The sequence below is a fragment of the Athene cunicularia genome (assembly GCF_003259725.1).
Source record: "Athene cunicularia isolate RWA chromosome 6 unlocalized genomic scaffold, athCun1 chr6_part1, whole genome shotgun sequence".
NCBI lineage: Eukaryota > Metazoa > Chordata > Aves > Strigiformes > Strigidae > Athene > Athene cunicularia.
Window position 1 is genome coordinate 768,186 of NW_020799105.1, and position 22,722 is coordinate 790,907.

A 22,722-nucleotide genomic window follows, 5' to 3' on the forward strand; every position below is an offset into this window, starting at 1 on the left:
AGTATTTTTATTTTTCCGCTGAGCGGCGGCGGCGGCGGCAGCAGCAGCAGCAGCAATATGGCTGGTGATGGGTTTTTTGGGGGGCGCTGGCGGCGGGAGGAGCTCTCGGCAGCCCCTGCGCGCCCGGCTCGCTGTTAGCTATGGCAAATGGCAGCGGCGGCGGCGGCGGCATTAGAATGAGTAACAATATCAACGCCAACAATCTCAACACAGACTCGTCCTCCTCCCCCGTCAATGTGCCCAAGATGGATGCGCTCATCATCCCGGTGACCATGGAGGTGCCCTGCGATAGCCGCGGACAGCGCATGTGGTGGGCTTTCCTCGCCTCATCCATGGTCACTTTCTTTGGGGGACTGTTTATCATCCTGCTGTGGAGGACCCTCAAGTACCTGTGGACTGTCTGCTGCCACTGCGGGGTCAAAACCAAGGTAACTCCCCCTCCCCTTCCCCTCCCGGTGCCGGTGATGGTGTGGTGCGGTGGCGGCGGTGAGGAGGAGCGGTGGGAGCCCGGCCTGGCAGACCAGGACACCTGGGCGAGGGCACTGGCGGAGGGGCCGCAGGGCTGCCGGAAGGCAGCGCGCTGGCTGGTAGGGTGGCCACGGGCTGGGGGTATCCGCAACGTGGGGAGCGAGGCTGGAGGGGTGAGGTGTGGGGTGCTGCCTTGAGACGTGCTCCCCTGTCCCCCCCCCGCCCCCCTCTCTCTCCCGCCCCACACTGGGACACACTCGTTTTCAGCTGGTGGCACCAGAGTTACACCTGGTGTCGGCTCTCTCGCGTGGCCAGGCAGCCGCTGGCTTGGTGGGACGGTGCGGTGCGGCTCAGAAGTTTAGGCACCCCCGGGACCGCCAGCGATGGTGGCCCGGGACTGTGTTTTTGCTGATCTCAACTCTCGGTTCTCTTGTGGAATGAGAAACCGTGGCAAAATTGAAAAGGTAAACTTTTCACTCAAGTAAGTCTTCTTAAACCTAGTTCCACTCCCCGAGGATCCTTGAGGCTTCTTATTGATAAATTAAATGTAGCTATCTAGAGGTATTCAGTGCATTCAGAAGTAACACACTAGATCAGTCTTTTAACCTAAGTGCGAAATCTTTGGGGCAACCTCTCTGCCCCTTTGATTTTTGCGTATTACCGGTTGGAAGAAAGTGTAGTACGTGAAGTAAGGTCAGCTCCTGGTTTGAAGGGTCTCTTTTTCAAACCAAAGCCAAGAAATTGCTCAGGTCCAGACTTTCATTTTTGTTTAAGACAAATGGAATAGAAAGTGTTAAGATCCGTATTTGTGAAAGTGGATTTTGACAGACCCCAAAATAGACCAGCAGCTGGAGTTTCTCCCCTTCCCTTTTCACATTTTTTGGATTACAAATGGAATAATATCTGCTTCAGTTATTCCTGGCACACAGACACCCACAAAAACACACACACCTTTTAATATATGGTTGCTAGGTTGCTGGCTTGCTTTGACGTACAGTGAGCAGTCTTCCCCTTTCTCCCATCCCCTCCCCCCTAAACACACTTGATACAGCACATAACTCAGCTGTACGAAGGGTCTAACGCTTAGAGGAAACCAGAAACAAAGTTAGAGTGTGAGAAGTTCCAGCACTTGTTTGTGTATTTGGGTTTAGCGAGGTAGGTGTCCAGTTCGAGTTGCCTAAACAAACCTTTGCATTCCAGTTGGGAGTAGAACAGTTAAAGTGAACTTGGCCTATCTACAGAAGAAGTGACTTCTAGAGATAAGGAATAAATAAAAGCTTTTAACTCAAACTTAAGCTTCAGGAAACCCACCAGGCAGTATCACTTCTCTGTAAGCATTTTTGATTTTGTTCAATACCTAACCTGAACTTTCTTAGAGAGGTGTTAGCCAGGTATGATGACAAAGCTCAAATGAACTTCATAGTAAGAGTGTCTTGTAAAATACCATTTTCTACAACAACGAAAGGCAATTTTCAAGAATGGGTGGGTAGTTAAGGCTTACCTTCAGTTTCTTCTGTGTGGGTTTGGCGTTTTTCTCTCCACATGATGATGCAAATCTGCAAGGGCTATCTGGCATCTTGAAAAAGAAAATCCTACAGGTTATCACCCTGTGCTTCTTGAGAGAATGAAAAGTTAGTGTCTTGTGCACAGACTTATTACGCATAGTGTCTTGGTGAGTATTGTTGGTCTGATAGTCCATTGTTGGGACATAGTCAGTTAAAGCAGATCATTCAGCTCTTAACCAGTAGAGAAAGGTATATCCAAATTGTCTTTAAAACTTCTTAGGTGCAGTGCATCAGTTCACTAAATAACAGGTATCATTGAGGGGTTCCAACACTTCCAATCTGAATGATTTGACATACTGTGGCTATGTCAGGTTATAAGATCTGAATTTATTTTGTGTTTGAGACCTGAAGTATCTATGTCCATGAGTATCAGTCCCTGGGGCAGGAGGATAAAGGACTCTGCAGGTAGGGGGAGATAAATGCCTCTTTTTAGATTGTATTTGTTCCACTTGTAAGGCTTTTCAAGTTCTTCTGGTGAAGAACAACTTTCAGGGGCTGATCCTACATTCCTTACATGCTAAAATGGGGAATTGGAGGGAATTCTGTGTGTAAGAAGTAACTAGTTACTACAAAACACTTTTCTAGTATTTAAGATAGAAAGTTGAAGTAACAACTGGAAATCTCATAAACTTTGCTGTTGTCAAACACATGCTTTGTACTTCATGGTAACTCGGGAGAGGCTGTCAAGGCTGCAGGTGAAAAATGTGAATGCATGTGTGTGCTATGTGGACTGTATTGGACCTGCTAGCAAAAGCAATTTTACAAGAAGTAGCTCCTCCTACTGTGGGACTGAAGAAGTTTTCTGCGTGTTAGGACCTTTCCTTCCCTGTGCTGCCTCTTCTGCTGCTCTGTAGGTTGTAGCAGAGTTGGGTTATCCAATGTCATCACACTATCTACATAAAGAGTGGTCCCAGTGAGTGAGCTAAAAGAAATCTTTATCACGTCTATTTTCTGTGGCTTCTGATTGAATTATTCCATACATCTGTGAATAATTCACAGTTACTGTGCTAAAACCCATGTCCATATATGTTATTGCAAGGAACTGCAGAAAGTTTCAGTTTTTTTTTCCTGCTGTATTCTAAACACAACATTGTATTGCTCAGATTTGTCAGTGATTGTCAACTTGTTTTGGGGATGTAACACTTTAATGGCTGCATATAAGGATTTAGAATGTGGTGGTTTCCCCACCCCTCCTTAACTCATTCAGAGTTTTTTTTAATGGAGGTAAGAAATTCAAGATACTGTAAGTCAAGAAGATGAAGACTTCTGGTAACAGAATGATAAATGTGGCCCCTTAAAATTCCATATCCAATTTGTGTTATTGTATATGAATAGAACATTAATATTAATCATGTACTAAAAATAATTGCTGAAGTTTTAGGGGTTTTATGCCTCACTTGCTTTTTGAGATTACTTTTAAAAAAATCTGTTTAAAAGAAAAATGTAAATCTTGACCTGCGTTGTCAGTGTTTTATGTATTGTCTGAGTGATTACAACTGAAGCCCTTGTATTCCTTTATTTTAATACAGTATATAATTTTACATGTAATTCTTCCAAAATTTTCTACAGTCATATAAGCAGAGACTTAACAAATGCTGTTTTTCTCTTCAGTGTTTATATCTACATTTTTAGGAGTACTTCAATATTGTTAAAGAACTTGTCTGCTCTTTGCTTTTTCGTTGTCCCTTGACCAGCTCATTCATGTTTGTGTATTAAAAGTGTGATGTGAGGTTGAAATTTGATGGGCTGGACTCTGACACCATTAGTTGCTCTTGTTTCTGGAACTAACAGAAAAATAAAATAAATATGCATGGTAAGGATCACAGTACATATACTGGCTGAATGCATATTATAGTCTGTAGTTCTTTTGATTATATGGGTCTGCTACTGCATTTTCTGAGCTGCAGAAGGGCATTTTCTCCTGTCATTATCTTATACTATGTTTTGGCTTTGAACAAACCCTTAAGAAGAAGGAGCTGTGGAGTGAGAGAGCACAAGTTTGGGGCACAGCTGGCTCCTGAAGTTCGCCAGTGCAGGATGAAGTGAAATTTGACCCTCTCAAACAGTGTGATACTGGACCCTCTATCACTGTTCCTTAGTTCCCCAAAGAATGTACTCCTTATGTACCTTATGCCTTCAGGGCTCTAGCAGGTAGAATGTATCTTTCTCGCTATGCTCCTGTTGGAGTGATTTCACTGTTTTGAAGAGATTTTCCTCCCCATGACCCAGGACTTGTACACATATAAAATGAAATTACATTATGATTATAGATAGCAGTTGCTAGCCTGGAATTACTAGGCATAATAGTCATCTTTGATATTGGTCAACGTATTTATGAAATTTAATAAATTAAACAGTGCTAGATTGGTCAGTAGCAACCAAGAAACATTCCCATTTGTTTTGAACAGAAAAATTCACTTTTTGTTCAAAGTGCAGTATTTGCAGAAGTCTTTAAAAAGTTCAGAATTTTCGCTCAGACTTCTGAGGCCTGAGAAAATATGTAAGTGGAAAAATTTAAGTGTTCCCTAAAAGAAGTATTTCTACCAAACTGGCTCTCATATAGCTAGATTTGTGGATTTCCTAGCAACACCTGCATAAACCTCTCAAAATTAAAGAAACAAACTCAAACCAAGGCATTATATACTGAGAAAAGTATGAGAGTACATTGCAAAGCGTGTGTGGACACAGAAGGCAGGAGATCCCTTAATTTAAATCTGTATATGGAAACCTCACCTTGACTCTCTCAAAGATGTGCGGAGCAGAAGCATATGAACAACTGGAAGGCTCAAGGGATTAAGAATGGACTGTAACACATTTCGCTTGCTAGTCACATGTGTGGCCTGGCTCGAGGCACTCTGTCGCTCCTTTCTGTCAGGTGGTCTCCTTGTAATTACTCTGTGACGATCCTGCTGGACAGGTTGCCAATTGAAAGGTAGACATGGTGGAGAGGTCAAGGACTGAAAGAAAAGGTTCTCACAGCTCTTTGCAGATGGCGTTCCTACAAGTGAAAAAGACACCGGTATGGAGAGCTGTGTGCTGCTGTTTTCCACTCTGTGAAAGTGACACTTGCGGCTCTCTGGAGCTCCTAATGGATTTCAGATTTTATAAACACATGCTAAAATTGATTATACATGCAGGAAAGAAAATGTATAGACAAGGATTTAAGCTGTAAACCAAACAATCTCGACCAAAATTTTATTTTGATGTAGTATCGTACTTATTTTCAAGGCTTTGCAACACTTATGTTTAAGTAGAAAATCTGCTCTCAGAAAGAATTTGCAACTCTCACATGGTTGCAAATCTGTAAATTCTGGTTGGAAACCATTAGATTTCACAGTTTTTTTCCAGCTTAGCTCAATAGAAGAAATGCATCTAATAGAGAACAAAAGCTTTTAAATAACAATGATCTATGTACACAGTTTTGATGCAGTGGGATTTCTGAATGCAGAATGAGGGCAGTTCATAGCTGAAAATTCAGAGTGCACTAGTCCTAAGTATGAACTTTTCAGGGACACAGTCTAATAATTATAACTGAAAACAGCAGTGATGGTCACAGATCTAGTCAGCAGGCAAAATACAGGGACATGGTCAGTGTTCCTTCAGGGACTGGCTCTGCTATTCTATGGAATCCAACTCAGATTCACAGAAGTTTATGTGAATTTCAGGGTGGGCTGGTAACAATTCCTCAAGATCAGGCTGTAGTTCAGCAGCGGTGAGGCATTCTGAAGTGTGAATTTGTAGGGCAGCAGTTCCCATGAACTTGGTGAGACAGACAATAACTAGACAAAATTAGGGGATGAGGTATCCTTTATGTTCTATTAAACATACCTAGTCACATTGCATAAAATTATGTATTTTACATGTATGAAAATTATTGACTTATCAGAAGTCTGAGAAGGACACTGTGAATACAGCTTGTGGAGGTTTTCTAAGGGAAAGATTGGTGAAACATTATGTGTGGGTGTTAATAGTTAAAAAATATTTTTCTCCCCCACATAGCATTTCAGTGACAAAAGGAAAGGGACTGCACTTTAAAAAGCTATCATAAAATGCTGTGTTTCTGTAATGAGTTCATATGCCGCTACACATTTGAAGGCTTAGAACCACAGAATCATAGAATATCTCAAGTTCGAAGGGACCCATAAGCAATACCAACTACCTGCTTCTTGTAGGGTTGCAGTGCCTGACTCTTCCACTCAGCCTGGGAAGTGAGTGCAAAACTCTGTTAGATCACAAGACTAGACTGACATTTATGTCAACTTTGCACAGGCTCAGTACACAAATTCCAGATTAGACCTCATGGCTTGTACGTATGAGCACTTTGTCTGTGGCACATAGGTCATCTTGGGTGACAGCAGAAGGTGGAAATGCAGCAGAAGTTTGTTAGTGCTTTTACCAATAACAGCTGGATGAATAAATGAGAAGGGAAGATAGATACCTATCTTCTGTGCTTGTCAGAGACGTATTGGTCAGGAAGGGCCCATTTTGAATACTGATGGTATTTATAGCCTGAGAATACATTGGGTTTGCATCTTTGAGAGGAACACTTTATTCCCATATATAGTATGCATGGTTCTGTTTAAATGAATGTGCTGTCACTGAAATGTGTTGAGTTCAGTTTGCTTTGAGATGATATATTGCATGTATTTGAGAGTTACAGAAACAGAGAGCGTTATCCAAAGCCTGTTGAAATAGAGGGAGACAGTCCTAATAACTTCAGTGGTTTTGGACTCAGGCCTAGATGTTCACAGTGTTCTAGATGATTCCGATAGTTTTTAAAAAATGGTTCTTATGTTAACATTTTAAGCTTTTAAAAGCTTTTTTTTTTTTTTTTTTTTTTTTTTTTTTGAGGTGTATTTACTAGTCTTGTGGCCATTATGTCTGGGATTTCAATATTAGAAACATAATATTTAAAAATCACACAAGGTATGTTTCCATTCCAGACAAGACCTTCTGCCAGGCCCCCCTTGGAAATCAAAATCTAAGTGCCTGAACCACTGATAATATCCTGTCATAGTATCTCTCCTGCAAGCTGATGGGCAACAGTAAATACTGGCTCTTTTTTTTGAACCGCAGTAGGTGTGCATTTAGTGGAACGGGCGAAAGTCCCCTGCCCCACGGATCACCTGCAGGACAGAGATGCATGTGCACCTGCAGCCCTGAGTTCTGCACATCCATTTGCATGTTCTTAGCTTCACTACCTAACTTAAATGTCAGAACTGCTAACACATAGTGGAGAAGAAACCTCAAATCTCATCACCAGGCCAGAAGAGTGTTGAGAAGTACTGTAACATCACAACAGCTGGGCTGGAATTTCAGTGGCTTGTTACTCTGTAACTGTTAGGTACAGGTCTCCTGCATTGCATTTTATTGCTTTTTATATACGCAGGAATAAATTTGTGATACAGTTTTGTTCCCCTTTGTCCAAGCAAATGGTGACTGAATATTTGGCAGTTTCTTTCTTTTTATATTCACTTTTCATGGTATCTTTTACATTTTTACATAATGGTTTAGCTCTTATTAAACTGAAAAAAATTAACTGACTTTAAATTTGCTATTATTAGTGAAATTAACTCTAGCACTGCTGGTGTTGGATTACTTTTCTATTTTAAGTGTATGGGAAACATTACAGATGTGTCCTTTTAAAAAACTATTTGGAAATGGTGACCTTAATATTACAAAAATGAAGTGAAATATATTAGAGTGGTTCTTTGTGTAAGCATCTTGTGATTTTTTCTAGTTGAACTGTGCTAAATTCAGTTGTGATTATGCATAGATGTTCTGCTGGATGGAAATTACTTGAAACAGGTTACTAACTTCTTTGACCTATAATGGTCATAGTTGATGTAGAGCACTCGGATACTTTCAGATATGGTGAATCCTTTGGCTGCAAGTGATTTGACATCACTTTTTAAAAAGTGAGTTTGCTGATCAACAGGCAGATGTTGTGTGATGTTTTTACACTTTCTAGGTTATTGTACTATAAATATTGTTTCATAAGGAAGCCAATAAATTCAACTTGGGTTTTAAGGACTGAAGGAAAAATGCCTCCTTTTTCCTTGTCCTTTTAGTCACAAGAACAGCCTTGTTAGTAGAAAATATTGCAGGGTCTGTCTATATGCGGTGCAGACATCTTTCCTCATCAGGGAATTTTTTAATGCTTTCATTATACACTTCTGATAAATTGTTTTTGTTATGTGGGAAGTTTGTCCAGATTTTTGTGTTCATTTTCTTCTATTCCCAGTATCCAGAGATTTCTGATTCCTTCAGCATCAGAAACAGTGGACTGCTGCTTTTGTGCTTGCATTATTTTTATATCACTTAAGGCTCTCAGCTATAATGCATACTTGTTTCCTTGTGTCCTTTATAGTAATGTGATTTTTCTGCTGTCTGCAGGATAAGGTTATAGCCACCATTTGTTATGTTGTGCTTTTTTTTTTTTTGAGAGACATGGATTATACGCTTAAGGAATGGTGTCTTTGATTGAGAGAGGGTCTGTTTTTTGGTTTAAGGCCATATAAATTTTTACCTGACTAAATGCTGGTTTCCCTCCTTTGACTCTGCCTTACATGTGGAAATTATAGTGTTGTCATTTCATGAGTCGCAAGAGCAGAATTTTTATTATAGATCTGTTGTTCCTAAAAAAAACTAACCCTAAGAACTTAACAGTTTTGATATTTGTAAAAATAATTTTATTTGCTTTGCTGGAATATATCCCTAGGATATAATAAAGTTAATTTACTGAAAGTAGAAAATGCTGTCCAAAGTGTGGAGCTTTGACTCTGCCTGTATGATTGAAGTGATAAAATTTTGATGTTAACTTAAATGATATGTATTGTAGGAAGACCTTGGTATCTTTAAGTTGCCAACTAAGTGATGCGATTCCAGGAGCAAAAGAAAATATTTGATTTTTCTGATTGATGGCATTATGTTTGTTCTTAAGTATGCATAATTAAAAAAAAAAAAACCCTTCTATAGCAGTTATTTAGGTTAATATGTGAAACGTCAACACTTGCACGAAACAGCTCTTTAGACACCAAAATTTGTACTTAAGATCTGAATAAGGAGTTTGTTTTCAGTCAGTGATAATTTCATATGGTTTCAGAAAGAGGTGTTACTGTTCTTGAAAAGTTATTTCCTTATTTAAATGTTTGTCAATGCTAAAATCCAGCTGTCAACAGCTAAAATCCAGGTACCTTTTTTTTTTTTTTTTTTATGTTGACATTATACATCATATTCTGCACTTGAGTAGTCTTTACCTGGCTTTTCTTCTCTGTATATAAACATAGAAGAAGGTACTACAATGTTTGTAAAGTTACACATTCTTTTAAAGCTCTTTAAAGCAGCAGCATCTCTTGCGTTAACATCTGGTACTCTACTTTTAATTTTCTTTTACCTAAGAGGTTGATACACACCCTGCATCAAAAATATTTGATTGTTCTTGGAAATAAGTTAAAATTAAATTTTTGTGCTCCCATGTTGAATTGGGGGGGTAATCAGAACTTATTATTTCTATGACTACAGTTGCTTTAATAAAGCTGTTCATAAACTTTTGCCTTTATTAACTGTCCATGCGATTATTTGTCCTTGGGTTTGCGTTCTTTAAAGTGAGAACTGCTAATGGCTTAAAGTGAATAGATCTTAATCTTGCTCCTATGCCAGTTGTGTACAACAGTAAAATATATCCTTATAACTGATTATGGAAACTATATTTAGAAACTTTCCTGTCTTATTAAAGAGTGGTTGAGTAAGAGAATGTATATTCATAATTTGTAGAGGTGGCAAATAGTTCTACCTCTAGGGTGAAATGCTTGCTTAGTTTTTAAACAACAAATTAAACGCAGAATTTCATAAATTTGTCTGTTTGCTTTTTATACAAAAAGAAATAGAATATTCCATTTTGAAATAGTTAATGTTTCTGCCTGTAACATCTCAAGGATACTGTAGAAAAAAACTTCAGACTTGCATCAGGTGCAATAAGAGAGTAAACCTGCTGTGTTACTAATTGCTAAAATCCTTCCCTAGTGATAAGCCAGGGTATTTGCTGAGTCTTGTTAAGAGGTGGGTCACATCACATAGTGAGTTGATTTAAGGGGTGTGGGTGGGTGTGCTGGAGGATGATATGATTTGATGCAGTACAAAATGATGGTGGATAAAGTTCTAGGCTGTTATTCAGCACTTAATTGTGCTGCACGAGTATGCTCTTGAAATGACAGGGGAATGCTGATTTAGTTTAGAGATATAGCTGATTTCATGATTATTTCTGTGAAGCTGTCTGAGCCATATTATGCAGTTCATATCTACTTTATGATTTGGTATGAAGCAAAGGTGGTGCAAACCATACCTGATCTGACCTGATGCCTGTTGAAGCTAAGTTACATAACTTACCACTTTAAAAAAAAACCAAGCTGAATTCATCAGAGCAGGTTAAGTGTTTTGGGGCAGCAGTATTTTTTATTTAGTCTTCTAAGAGTGAACTTACCATCCTGAGGTGATGGTTTGACAGTGCTAATAAATCCAAACTTTAAAGTCTTGAGAGGAGACTTGCTGTGAGGTGCCTGCACTGTGTTGAGGACAGGCTGTGACTGGCAGGTGGTAAGCATCTCCAGATCCTAAACCCTTATAAGTGTTTTTAGAAATTTTTACTGAGCAGAAGGGATTTCATAGGTAAAAGTTGAATACTGGGAAATTTTAAAAGTGAAGTCAGTTCATTATTAGCATCCTAAATATTAATGTCATTATGTTCTTTGGTGAATATGGTTTGGTTCAATTTCGCATTTTAGTTGGATGGGGAATGCACTTTTGTAAGTAAACTCTTAACTTTTTTCATAGTGGTTAGGTGGATTCCCTTCAGGTGAGACTGTGTAGGAAGATGAGCTCCAGGAGCCTACCTGATCTATTCCACCTGGTAAGGACATGCAGTTCCCACTGCTGGGCTAGATTAGTCTTGAGGGTATAAATGCTGAAGTACAGAGCATGTGGAGCTCTTAGGTTCTTCTATTGTATCTTCCTCTTTGGAAAGGTTAGCTATGTTTTTAGGGAAAAATCCCTGAAAAGCTTTTTTTGGTATGTTTCTGGTTTGGTGTTTTTTTTTTTTTGTTTGTTTGTTTTGAACCAGCATACAATGTATGTGTACCTTCCTACAATTGTTCTTCCAGAGCGCTCTTTATTTTATTATGCCATAGCTCTGACTTAAGCATTAAGCTTGTGCTCGTGGGTTTTCTGTTTGTGCCCTGGCTGTACTGGCCCTGGCCGGCTGCCTGGCTGCTGAGGAGGGGCTGGTCAACCAGCAGGCTGGCAAGGCTGATGTGAAGACTGAGACTTTGGGTGACATTTTACTGCCTTAAAATGTCACAGGTGTTGGGCTGTGACAGAAATATTGATTAATGTCAATATAACTATTCCAAATTACTGTTTTGTTTTTTTACTTGGTCTGAGAATTTTGGTGAGTGTATGAAGTCTGTATGGATAAAGGTATTACTACTTGTCCTAGCTGATGGGAAAGAAGATGGGTTTAAAGCTGTTTTTGTTTATTTGATCTAGTTTGAGACAACAGGTGATAGAGCTTGGTACCCATATGGTTTTCAGGGTGCTTTTCCTGTCACTGAGAGATTGAGCTACAGAGGTTCTGTTTTCAAAACATTTATTAGAAGTGGAGAGAAAGGTAACGATAGCTTCAATTAAAGGTAAAACTTCTAGAAAAGCTTCTGGCAGTATTATTGGACTTTTAAATATTGTGTATTTATGTTATTGCGTATTTATGTGTATTTAAATCTTGTGTATTTATGTTTTCCCAGTAAAAAATGTTTATGAACGAGAAGTAGAGGAACCAGTTTAAATGCAGGCTTTTTAATAACTATATTTCTCAGGTTGAATTGTCTTTTCCTTGGGACAAATAGTTTTGGTCTTGGGAATGGATTGTATTCAGCAGTGAATGTAAGACTGTGGTTTTTGTTGGTTTGTAAAATACTCTTTGTATTCTAAATGGTATGTAAACATAAGCTATTGTGTAACTTCCGTAGAAAAAGCATGATGCCCATGACTTCTAATATTGATGGCTGTAACAGTTATAGGTAAATGAAAATGTGCTCTGAGAGCTGATGGAAATGACAGTTCACTCTAATCTCAAAACAAATTATGTATTGTAAGACTATAGCAGTGTTTTGGCCATTAATATCAGTGAAAATAGAGGTTTCTTCATCCCTGTAATTAGATTGATGTTGGCTCCTGGATATCTGCTTTTACATGACCATCTTATTTTGGTTAATTGGGCTTGTTTCTAATAATTCAGAAGAATATAATGTTGTGCTAAAGTATTAGTTCATTATTTTCCTAAAAAAAATTAAAATGCAATTATTTTCAATTAAAATACTGGTTTAATTTAGTTCAGATCCTGTAGAAAATGCTACCTTGATGTAGACTATTTAAACAGATTCTTTAGATCTGATTTATAGGCTGTTTCTATTTGTTTCCTGTCCTTGGGCTTCAGATTAGGTTATGTAGTTTTGAGTTGATGCTCTTTAAGCATGTCAACAGACTTCTGAAGGTTGAAAACCTGTGATTCTTGTGTAGTTGTGTGACACTTGAAGCAAAAATTTTATTAAAAAAATTTAATGTCAGGAGAGATGCAGTGTATCTATTATGGAGACGGGCTTTGGAGAGGTGGCAGCACCCTTTGTAAGCTGGCTTGTGTTTCATATTGATGTGTTTGAAGTAAAATTCATTACTGTACTGTGTGTCAATGCTTCTGCACCATTTAAGTTACATTTAGAGGGCTGAAAGGCTTGTGGTTTTTGTAGTATTTTCTGAAAGTGGGAAAATTCACTACTGGGGCTCTAGGCTATTTTTTTTAAATGTTCCACTCTATGCAAGGAGTGCTGTATATTCAGAATTTGACTTAGCAATTTAAATGGTCTATCTGCACTATTTTTATTATTGTAGTATTCAGAGGCCCATGGATTGCAGGATTAATTATGCCAGATCCTATTACCAGCTTTGACAAAGGGGTGATCCTCTGGCTCATGAATCTTATGATCCAGAAGCAGATAATGAGAAGCCAGAGAGAGGGTTGTAAAGAACTGGTTTGCCCCAGTCCATATAAAGAAACCTAGTGATTAAGATGATTTCATTAATGTACGTCCACTCACCCCATTTGTTAAATTTATGAAGGGAGTATGGTTTGCAAGTCCACTAGAGCAGTTACTATTTTTAAAGAACTACAGGTGGTTAAAACTTGCTGTGCTGTATTAAGTTCCCTTCTTGAGGATTTATTTTTTATGTAAGCAGAGAATAAAAGGAAATTTTAGCTGTAGTGTGTTGAGGAACTTGTAAGAATAGGAAAGTAACACGATAGAGGGAATGAAGATGAGAATCAGTCTAGTTCAGTATGTAGTGTGTGCTGTTCACTTTTATCTATGTGCAGACACTGAATATGCCTGCTCCATTGCCATTAAAAAATCCAAACAGTTTTTGAGTGTCATATCCACACTGAATTTAAAGAATAATGTTACCTCAGAATCTAGGAAGGTTTCCAGTTAAACATATGCTTGTTGATTGTACTATTTTTAGCTGCTTTGAACAACATGTGTTCTCCCCAGATATTTATGAATGTTGTATTCTGTTCTTAAAAGGCAAATCTCTCTGTGTCTAGCTACTTTTTCTATATCCAAGAAAGGAAAGAACTAGGGTTCTTGTCAGTGCTTTACTTCTTTGAAATCCTGGGAGATGGGGTAAATTTATTAAGTATAAAATGGACCCATCTGGTAGTTCTAGCAATGCCAGGGGAGAACAGGTGAAAGAATCTGAACCAGAATAAACATATAGTGCATTATAGAACACATAATGTAATTTGTGACACATCACAAGCAGAAGACTAATCTTGGTGTTAGGCTATTTGAGTAATGTTTTTTAAGTCAGAAGGTTAATGTGATAGTTTAAAATGCTTGTTTCTGTTGCATTGCTGAAAAGAAAATAATTTTTCATTATTAATAAGAAAAATGTATTTGATCCATCCTGTAAACAACATAAAATTCTCTCTGTGGGTTTGCTTGAAAATAAATGGGTTGACATCATTTGAAACAGAATGAAACAAAGTCAAAATAGTGTACCTGTCTAAAATTTGGAAAGCTATTATCCACATTAAGAATTTCCCCCCAAATTTCTGATTGTGTAAGAATGTAAGAAGAATACAAAATCTCTGTGTTGGCATTTTTGTTGCCAAAATTAACTTGTTCTTTAAGTTCTCTGCAATACTTTCAGTGCAGTCATTGTATCACTGGGAATAGGAATGTAAAAATGTAAAAAATTGTATTGCCTGATTTGGGAGGCATGCAAAAGATAAGAAAGTTTAAAAGACCCCAACAAACCAAACAAATTACAAGAATATTTCACATGAAGTTTGGAAGGAGCTTGTCTCATTCGTTTCACTTGAAATTCCGACTCTCAAATGAAAGATTCTATGTGGTTTGTGAGGTTTTTCTCTTCATAGTGGAGAGGATTGAATTCCATTTTTGATAAATAATTTTCAGAAAAATACAGTTCTGCCAAAATTGGAATACTTGTAAAACTGTTAGTTTAACTGGGTTTTATTCACTGGGGGAAGAGAAAAGATGATATTGGAACTCTTCCCTTTTTTTCTCTTTTGACAGGAAATATTTGACTTTAGTCTTTTATTCATATTGTTAAGTCAAAAGGAAAGCCAGTTAATAGCTTGATTCACATTCTTATTTCAGGAATATTATTTTGACAAGTCTCTTACAATTTTTGTGAGTTCTTTCCTTATTAGAAGTTAATCTGTTGATCTTAAAAGTCTATGCAATACATCAATACACCTCTCTTTCCCAGCTGTATTTTCTGGATGTTTCCATTCCTAGGGTATGGCTATATAAATATGTATCTGTGAAATACATATTTTAATATATATAAATATGACCAAATATTTTATGAACAATTACACCAAAGTTAGACATTTTTACAGTGTGTTGTTCTGTTAGAATAACTGTGTTATACTCATTTTAATGTCTGTAATAGGTTGTAGAAAGCATGTAAGAATAGACAATTAAATATATTTCTCACTTGTAGAAGTATGATAAATTCTGTGAACTCCTGCAAAACAATTGATTAGATGACAGTAAGGAAAGATTTAGCAGCTAAACGACTATAAAAGCTGTGGTCAGACATTTAATATGTTGCTTCTGTTTCCATATAATTGTAGATTTGTTAAGAATTTTATGTGGTTTATTTGTCAAAATAGCTATTATAGCAGAGACACATACGGATGTTGTAACAGGTGTACTTACTGAATGATGAGCCCATGGGAAATTTAACACAGCTTTTCAAGACTGGATTGAAAGATAGAAGTGGCAGGTTGAGAGCAATATACATCATCGAAGTAGCTGGTCTGTGAGAAAACAGTGAAAAGAAAATGTTGAATATTACATAACTTTAAGTGCTTGGTGCATTCATGCCCTTCAAGTCCATTTCTATGCTGTTTTTTTAATCAGTGTGCCCAGTGATATGTTAGAGAGTTCACTTAATTCTTCAGTGCAGTGTTTGTGGACTTAGATTTTTTTTTTTTTATTTTTTTTTTAATGCTGTTTTCTTTCATCTCATCTGAAGTCTACGCTCTCAACACAGAATGAGGTATATATGGCAATAAATTTTAAAGAGACTATAATTCCATGTTTGGAAATTACTTTTTTTTTTTTCTCTAGAGGTGAACGTTAAAACGGGGAGGCTTGTTGCTGTATCAAGTGTAATTCATAGTTCCTAGTTAGTGGCAGAATTTTGGCAAGACTGATTGCCAGAAGTCATAGAAGGTTTGATGCTGTTTCTATATGTTTATATGAAAAATAGATTGACGATATTCTACTTTGCAAAGAGAAGTCTGAAATAGTTATTTGCAATATATATAGCAGGCTAATGCTTAATGTTACTCAAAACTTTGGTACTCCATGATGTTGGTCAGTTGAGTTGGAAAATGCATGATATATTAAATCACAATATACTTGTAGCAGTCTTCTTTGAAGATATGTCTTATTCCTCCCCCCAAGAAAATTAAGTATCTCTTTCTCTGTTGTCCTCTTATAAGCCTTATGAGTACTTCACAGAGCATCTTGGTCTGACCTGAGTTAGACCAGAAATAGATTTAGGCCAGAAAGGAGGCTTACTGATTGATCAGTGTAGCAGAAATAAGCAGTGCCATGTGGCTTAAAGGATCTCTGAAGTCTTGGGCTTTCTAAGAGTGCTGTGATGTCTGCAGTCTGGCTTCAGCTGGAGCTATGAGTGATCAGTTTTAGCAAGAAATTACACCTTAACTGCTTTTTAATTTATCCAGATGGCTTTCTGATTACCTTGGTGCTGTACAACGTGATCCTTTTATCCTGTTTGGAAGAAACTCTGTTCTATATTCTATAGAACTTAAGTAGTAAACATTTGGTGCTGTGGGTACTAAAAATATAGAGAAAATATAATAGTTAAAAGATGATGTTTAAAACAGAAGTTTGCTACTTTATCCTTTCCTGGTAAAAAATGGAGGCCAACCAAATTCCTATAATAATTTTACATGCTGATAGTAGCAGCACAGATACATATAAAAAAATCTAATGCTTTCTCTCTCAATGCAGTTGTGTAACAGGAAATCGATTTTAGAAGTTACCAACAAATAGGTTTTGGCTGTTTCAAATAAAACAGCAGTTTCTTAAAACTTCTACATGTGGTTGCATGGAAGAAAAAGTAGTGTACAATTTTATCACAGCCTGCTAATACGACATTGTAAGTATGTACTGTGTAAGTGCTTCTTGGAAACTGCTGTTTCTTAGCAATCCAGAGTGACGTTTTCCAAAATGTCCACATAGTCAATTGCTACTGAAAAACTCAACTTTTGATAGCATTACCTGGAGTGACTTTTATTCCTGGGTACTTTTTGAGATTTTACTCCATAGAGCCTAGTGCTCTCTGAGTTGGGATCTTTGTGTGTGGCATTTATAGAAATGTAACTGGTAAACCTACGGGCAAAACCATTCAGAGGACTTTGTTAGTAGAGATTTAGTATTTCTTTTTAGTTTGCTTTATCCTCCATCTAAATTACAGTGCATTAGGCGATGCCATATAAAAAGATGCTCTGTATTGCCTTTGTTCACCACTTCCTAGCAGTTTTATTTTTGTTTTAGTGGCTAGACACTTCCTTCTTTGAGTCATTTTCCAGTGAAATACTTCTATCATCATAGACTTAAAATCCCTACTGTTTGTGCAGCCAAACATCAATTCAGTTACCCAGCCTTTTCCTCTTTTCACCTTGTGCTCTGTTCCTTTTGTAAGGAAGAGCTTTCTGTGGCTTTGTACAAATACCTTCTTCTAGTATGTTGTCTTTGGATTATTTTGAATGAATATTACACAGAGCTGGTGCATTCTCAGCGTAATGTTATAATATGCTACTTAGTGCCAGCATGGGTTTTGTGTACCCTCTGGTATTCTTCTAATGATTGGAACCATGGGGTAAGTAAGTTCCATATAATGCATGCATCGTATAGGAATTGAAGTGATAGCTGCCTGCAGGACTGAAGGGTGTGGTCAAAACTTGGGTGTATCTTCCTTAGAAGCCTGTATATTACTTTGTCTAAAGAGTTGCAGGGTTTCTAATTTTTTTATTTCTTCAATCGTTACTCAGTAGGGTTTCTCCTGACACTTTGATATGAAGTCTTATCATAATACAGACTTAAAATAAGTCTAATTTTTATAACAATGATTTCTCCAACAGTTCTCAAGTTGAAGTTGAGCTCTGTGCAGGTTTCAGTAGAGGAGTCATGCAGTGGCCCTCTGTGTTGGGGTGGTAAAGGTTAATAGAGGTATCTTCCTCATTGCTGAAGAGAAATAATATTCTGTAGGTTCAGAAGTGTTATCTTGTTCATTTTTAAAACATGCATCTAGCAGGTATTCTTAGTCAAATCAAATCTGAGCTTATGCTTAAGTAATTTTTATCTGATGAGGACTGAAATGCTTGTTCCATTGTGCTCTGAGAACTCTTGGTTCGTATCAAAACCGTTGTCAGTTAACTGCATAATTTATTGCTGTTAGGGATACAGATGGGTAAGTGCCAAAGCCTGAAATCCAAATACAGGGATTTAGAATCCAGTCCAAGAATTCAACATAAACTCAGCAAATCCTTGGCCAGAACTGGCAGCTTTCCAACACTACAGGTCCAAAGCCATTAATTGTCATCGATGACATTCCAGCATATGAAAGTGTTAGTTATTTAGTTATTTAAGTATTGAAAGTCCCCTGATAACAGTTGTAAGGAGGTTAATGAGTTTAAAAAACCAAGAATGCCAGGGATTTTGTGACCCCCTGAGTAGACTGTTTCCAGAGATGAAATCATTTTAAAGAGAATTTTGGACTAATGGAAATTTTCTGCAGAGATGAATAATTAAAGGAGGAAAAAAAATAAACCCACCGAAGCAAACCACAAACAGAAGTACTAAATATGCCTTACAGGGACTGGCATTCTATACTACCAGAAATACTGTAGCTCAGTATTTTATTTTTAGCTACATTCAGATCCCAGAGGGTAATATAGGGTTATATGATGCTGAATTTTTTTTTTTTTTTTAGATTTCAGATTGAGCTCTGAATTTCCTGTTTTTCTTTATTTTCCTTTAAAGAACATTCTTCCTGAAGCAGGAAAATGTGTCCCATAAGTTTAGGAGAGATGTCTCAGATTTTGAGTAGCTATATTTTTATTCCTTTTTTGTTTGAGAGAGTCCCTGCTAAGAAATGTCAAACAGTAGTTGTTTGATTAGTTGTTCTAGGATCACTATAAAATACAGATATAAAACATCCTTGTGTAATGCAACAGCAATTGCTAAAATTTCAGTGTGTTACATAGGAATAGGAAGTTAGAGCTGGGCAACAATAGATCTCAGGAAAAATGTGTATGGTTGTGAAAAAATCAGTCATCAGTTAAGTGGAATGTAGCAGCTGTGTAAGAGCACGTGGAAACACTCCAGGAAAGAAAGAGGAATCTTATACTTAACACAAATTTGGCCTCAGGTACTCAAAGGTGTTTACCCAAAATAAAATTTGGCAAGAAGCTCAAAATTACAATAATCTCAAACATAAATGTATATACATAATTACTGAGAGTTGTACATGAACCTAGAAAATAAGCCAATTCTGTATTTTCATGGGAAATTGAGTTTTGGAACCTAAAAAGGTGAAAAATATCACACCATGTAAGAGCCTACAAAACATTCTTCACCTGTCTGTCATCCCATAAACTCTGCCCCTTCGGTTTCTATGGAGGCCTCCTTTGTCTGTTTGCACAAGATGACATTTATTCCTTACTTTTCCTGTGTCTGCTCTTCTGAATGTGTGTATTGTGCAACTTTGAGAGGAGAGAACAAGAAAAACCTGCCTACAGAAAACTGAGATCCAGGGGGTTCTGCTTTAGCAGCAGGGTGTGAAAGTATTTGGGCAAAGAATGTGTGTATCGGACATCCCAGAAAATAGAGGGATACAGGAGTTGTGTGGGAGGGGTGCAGAATGCTCTAGCTTGAGAAGGAAAAGCAGAGTACTGAAAGGGTACAAAGATTAGCCTGAAAATATCCTTCAGGCTTCTGTAAACCCAACAATATCTGGAATATCAGGAAACCCAATAATATCAGGAATAAAATTAATCGTAGGCTTCATTTATAGAAAGGTAAATTGCAACATACAGAGAAATTCAGCAGCTTTTGTTCTTGCTGTCTGTAGAAGGAAGAGATGGAAACTTCAGTAGAAAAGAATTGAAGAATAGCAGCTATGAAGCTTCATGAGGTAGAGTGTTTTCATTAGAGGAGTTTGTCCTAAAAGATGAGGAGCAGAGGGGGGGGGAACCCCAGCAGGTACCAAATCATTCAGAATGATTAATTGCAGTAAAGAGGGTGGGAGACTTGGATAGACTGTAGGAAGGTTGTTGCTAGAAAAAGGACTCTTTTTACATTTGCTTGGTCAGTGTTCAGTGACCTCTTTTTATCCAATGTAAATAGGAAAAGATTGTGGTACGTCACTATTGGTCTCGATTTATCATCCAAACACTTATTTTACTGACTTTAGTGGGAATTTTGCATTCTATCCAAAGTCAAAATACTTCTGTCTGGTGTTAGAAAAACAGTTCTTTAAATAGTTTGCCATTTATGTTTCTTCAGAACGTATGAAGACTAGTGGACTGCTGTGAAAGTTCCATTTTTTAAGACAGGCCTGGGATACTAAAGGAAATATATATGTAGTAAAATGAGGATAATGCAAGTCTACCACAGGAACCAGATTTACTTTGTAAAAATGCAAGCTGAAATCATGTAATCATTGTATGTCTCTTAGAAACACAATTTTTTAAATTACACTTTTATAACCTTTGAAGGGGCGACAGTACAAGTAGGATATTTTTTTTAGTTTGCTTTTTGTGAAAGAACTTTTTAAATACAAATGACCTGTGTAAATTCCAAGGTAAAAGAATGAATAAAATTGCTTGGTTTTATTCAAGCTTTAGGAAAGAAGGCAAGAATATAGGAAATGGAAAGAAGAGAAATGTCTGTTATGCCAGAGTATATTGGTGCTCCTACTTGCAGCTATCTCAGCTTTACTAAACCAGCTGACTAATGCAATTCCTCTATAGTAATACTTCTGGGGTGGTGGCATCTGCTGTGCTGTGGAGACCAAAAGATAAAATATTGGTGTTTCTAACATCTGTAGTCCAACATAACAAAATCTTTGCATGTACAAAAGAACATGAAAATGTGTGCTTCCATCCAGATCTTTCACAGAACAGTGTGCCTTCATGGATGAACAGTTACAGCTTTTAGCACTGGTTTTAGTGGGATAGCAAAATGGTGTATTATTGTTTCATTCATTATTAATGTGTGAGATAACAGATATAAATTTAAAAGCTGGTATCTCTTAACAGCTCATTTATTGAGTCATTCAAAAACCATACCAAGTCTGAGACAGTTAAATTGTGGCACTCAGTGTAACTCAAACTATTTCTTCTGATAAATTTCAGATGGATTTTTCTATATTCATTCAGGCTGAGATGGTAGTGCAGTGGGGAACTGAAGTTGCTTAAGTGGGGGGAAAATTCAATCTTAATTAGAGGAGGTGGTAGTATTAAGTAAGCTGAATATTGTCAAATTGTGAACTCATCTTGAGATATGTGGCCATATTTTTTTTTTTTTTTTTTACCCTCTTCAGACTTAGTGAGAGGACAAGGGGCTCACTTAAATGAGAGTGAAGCTCTTGAGACCACACATGGTTACACTGAGAAAACAAGAAGTCTGAGGTCTGAGTGCCTGGACTGGTCTTTAATTTGTTCAAAACACACCCACCTCAAATAGGAATCTGATTCAAGATGTTAAGCATGTTTTGACTAGTCTATTAGTGACCAACATTCATTATTGCAGGAAATTTCCATTCCTGCAGGAATATCTTGATAGTAAAAAGCCTAAAGGTACGCATAGGTTATTTCTGTTGGTTTTCACTCCCTCTGTGAATGGAGCATGTTGGGCAGCGGATTCTGCCATAGCTGTGTCCAGGGAGCTGTCCTGTAATGCTGCCCATGTGACAGCTGGCACTGCCTAAATGAAGTGTACTGTCTACTGTAATGATCTCATGTGGTCCAGCATGGATGAAAACAGCTTGGACCCATACCTGGGAAAGCGCAGTCTTAATGTTAAAGACTTTCAGGATATAGGTGCAGCTATAATGCAGAAACTCCTGGATTATCTGGTTTATTGTGCACAAGGTTGTATGGTAATTTAAGCTTTAGCCAAAACTGTCATCTATTTGGGACCATGTTTGGTGATCTAAGATAAGCATGGATTGTATGGTTGTTTTTGAATTCTTTCTGGTTTTGAAATGGGATCCAAACAATTCTGACACTATCATTGCTATTGTTTTTATTTTGTCTCCCCTTGTGTTTTGTTTCAACCAGTTTTCTAACTTTCTCAGAGTTTTTACTTTCTGAGGGACGTATCTTAGAAATTCCTAAGAAAGTTCTACAAAATATATTAAATACTGTCACATTACTCTGGTAAACCTGTCTATGAAGGGTAGCTTCTTTCTGGCTTCTGAGAGACCTAGAAGCCTAACTTTTCACAAGCAAGATTAACAAAACACAAAGTCTGTGGAGTTTGATCTCTTATTGGCATTGTTCAGTATTCCTTTCTGTATTTTTAACAGCATCTTAATTGGACTTTTTGCCAGCTTTATGTAGGAAGATAAAAAGTTATGGCAGATAATGTCTAGTAAATGAACTGTGGTGTTATTCCTGTTAATTACGTTTTTATGATCTTAGAAACCCAGGCTTATGACTTCCTTGCAGGAACGTAGAAGGTTATTCCTTGTCTCTGAACCACATGCACATTCTGTACTCATAGTAACTAACAACAGAGACGAAGTTGGTGGACATCAAGAGAGGAGATGTGAAAAGCTGGCTTCCTTATTATTGCCACTGTGATATATTTGCTTACATTGTGTTTTAAATTAATGTCAATTCCAATGTGAAATGCAGCCTGCAGGCTTATGTGAGTCTCTCTGTTTCTAGATTGTCTAGATGCTTAAATGCTATATGAATACTTGTCTGCTAACTTTTGCTTCTTAAGTAGAAATTGTTGAGGGAAGTATAACCTTTTCAACTCTTCTTTACAGATTTTGTTGGTGA

At 37.4% G+C, this 22,722-nt stretch overlaps 1 protein-coding gene across 30 annotated transcripts in view; it reads left to right on the plus strand.

Moving 5' to 3' along the window:
- The first annotated feature begins 8 nt into the window (after positions 1 to 8).
- KCNMA1 (potassium calcium-activated channel subfamily M alpha 1) overlaps positions 9 to 22,722 on the plus strand; it is a 529,533-nt gene continuing 506,819 nt past the window's right edge. For 29 of the 30 annotated variants that reach the window (XM_026850996.1, XM_026850999.1, XM_026851000.1 and 26 more), the window contains exon 1: positions 9 to 428. In XM_026850996.1, the coding sequence (XP_026706797.1) occupies positions 141 to 428 (288 nt within the window). In that variant the 5' untranslated portion in view covers positions 9 to 140. Of the gene's footprint in view, positions 429 to 759; positions 933 to 22,722 lie in introns of those variants that run through there. The other variant, XM_026851008.1, reaches the window with a different exon arrangement.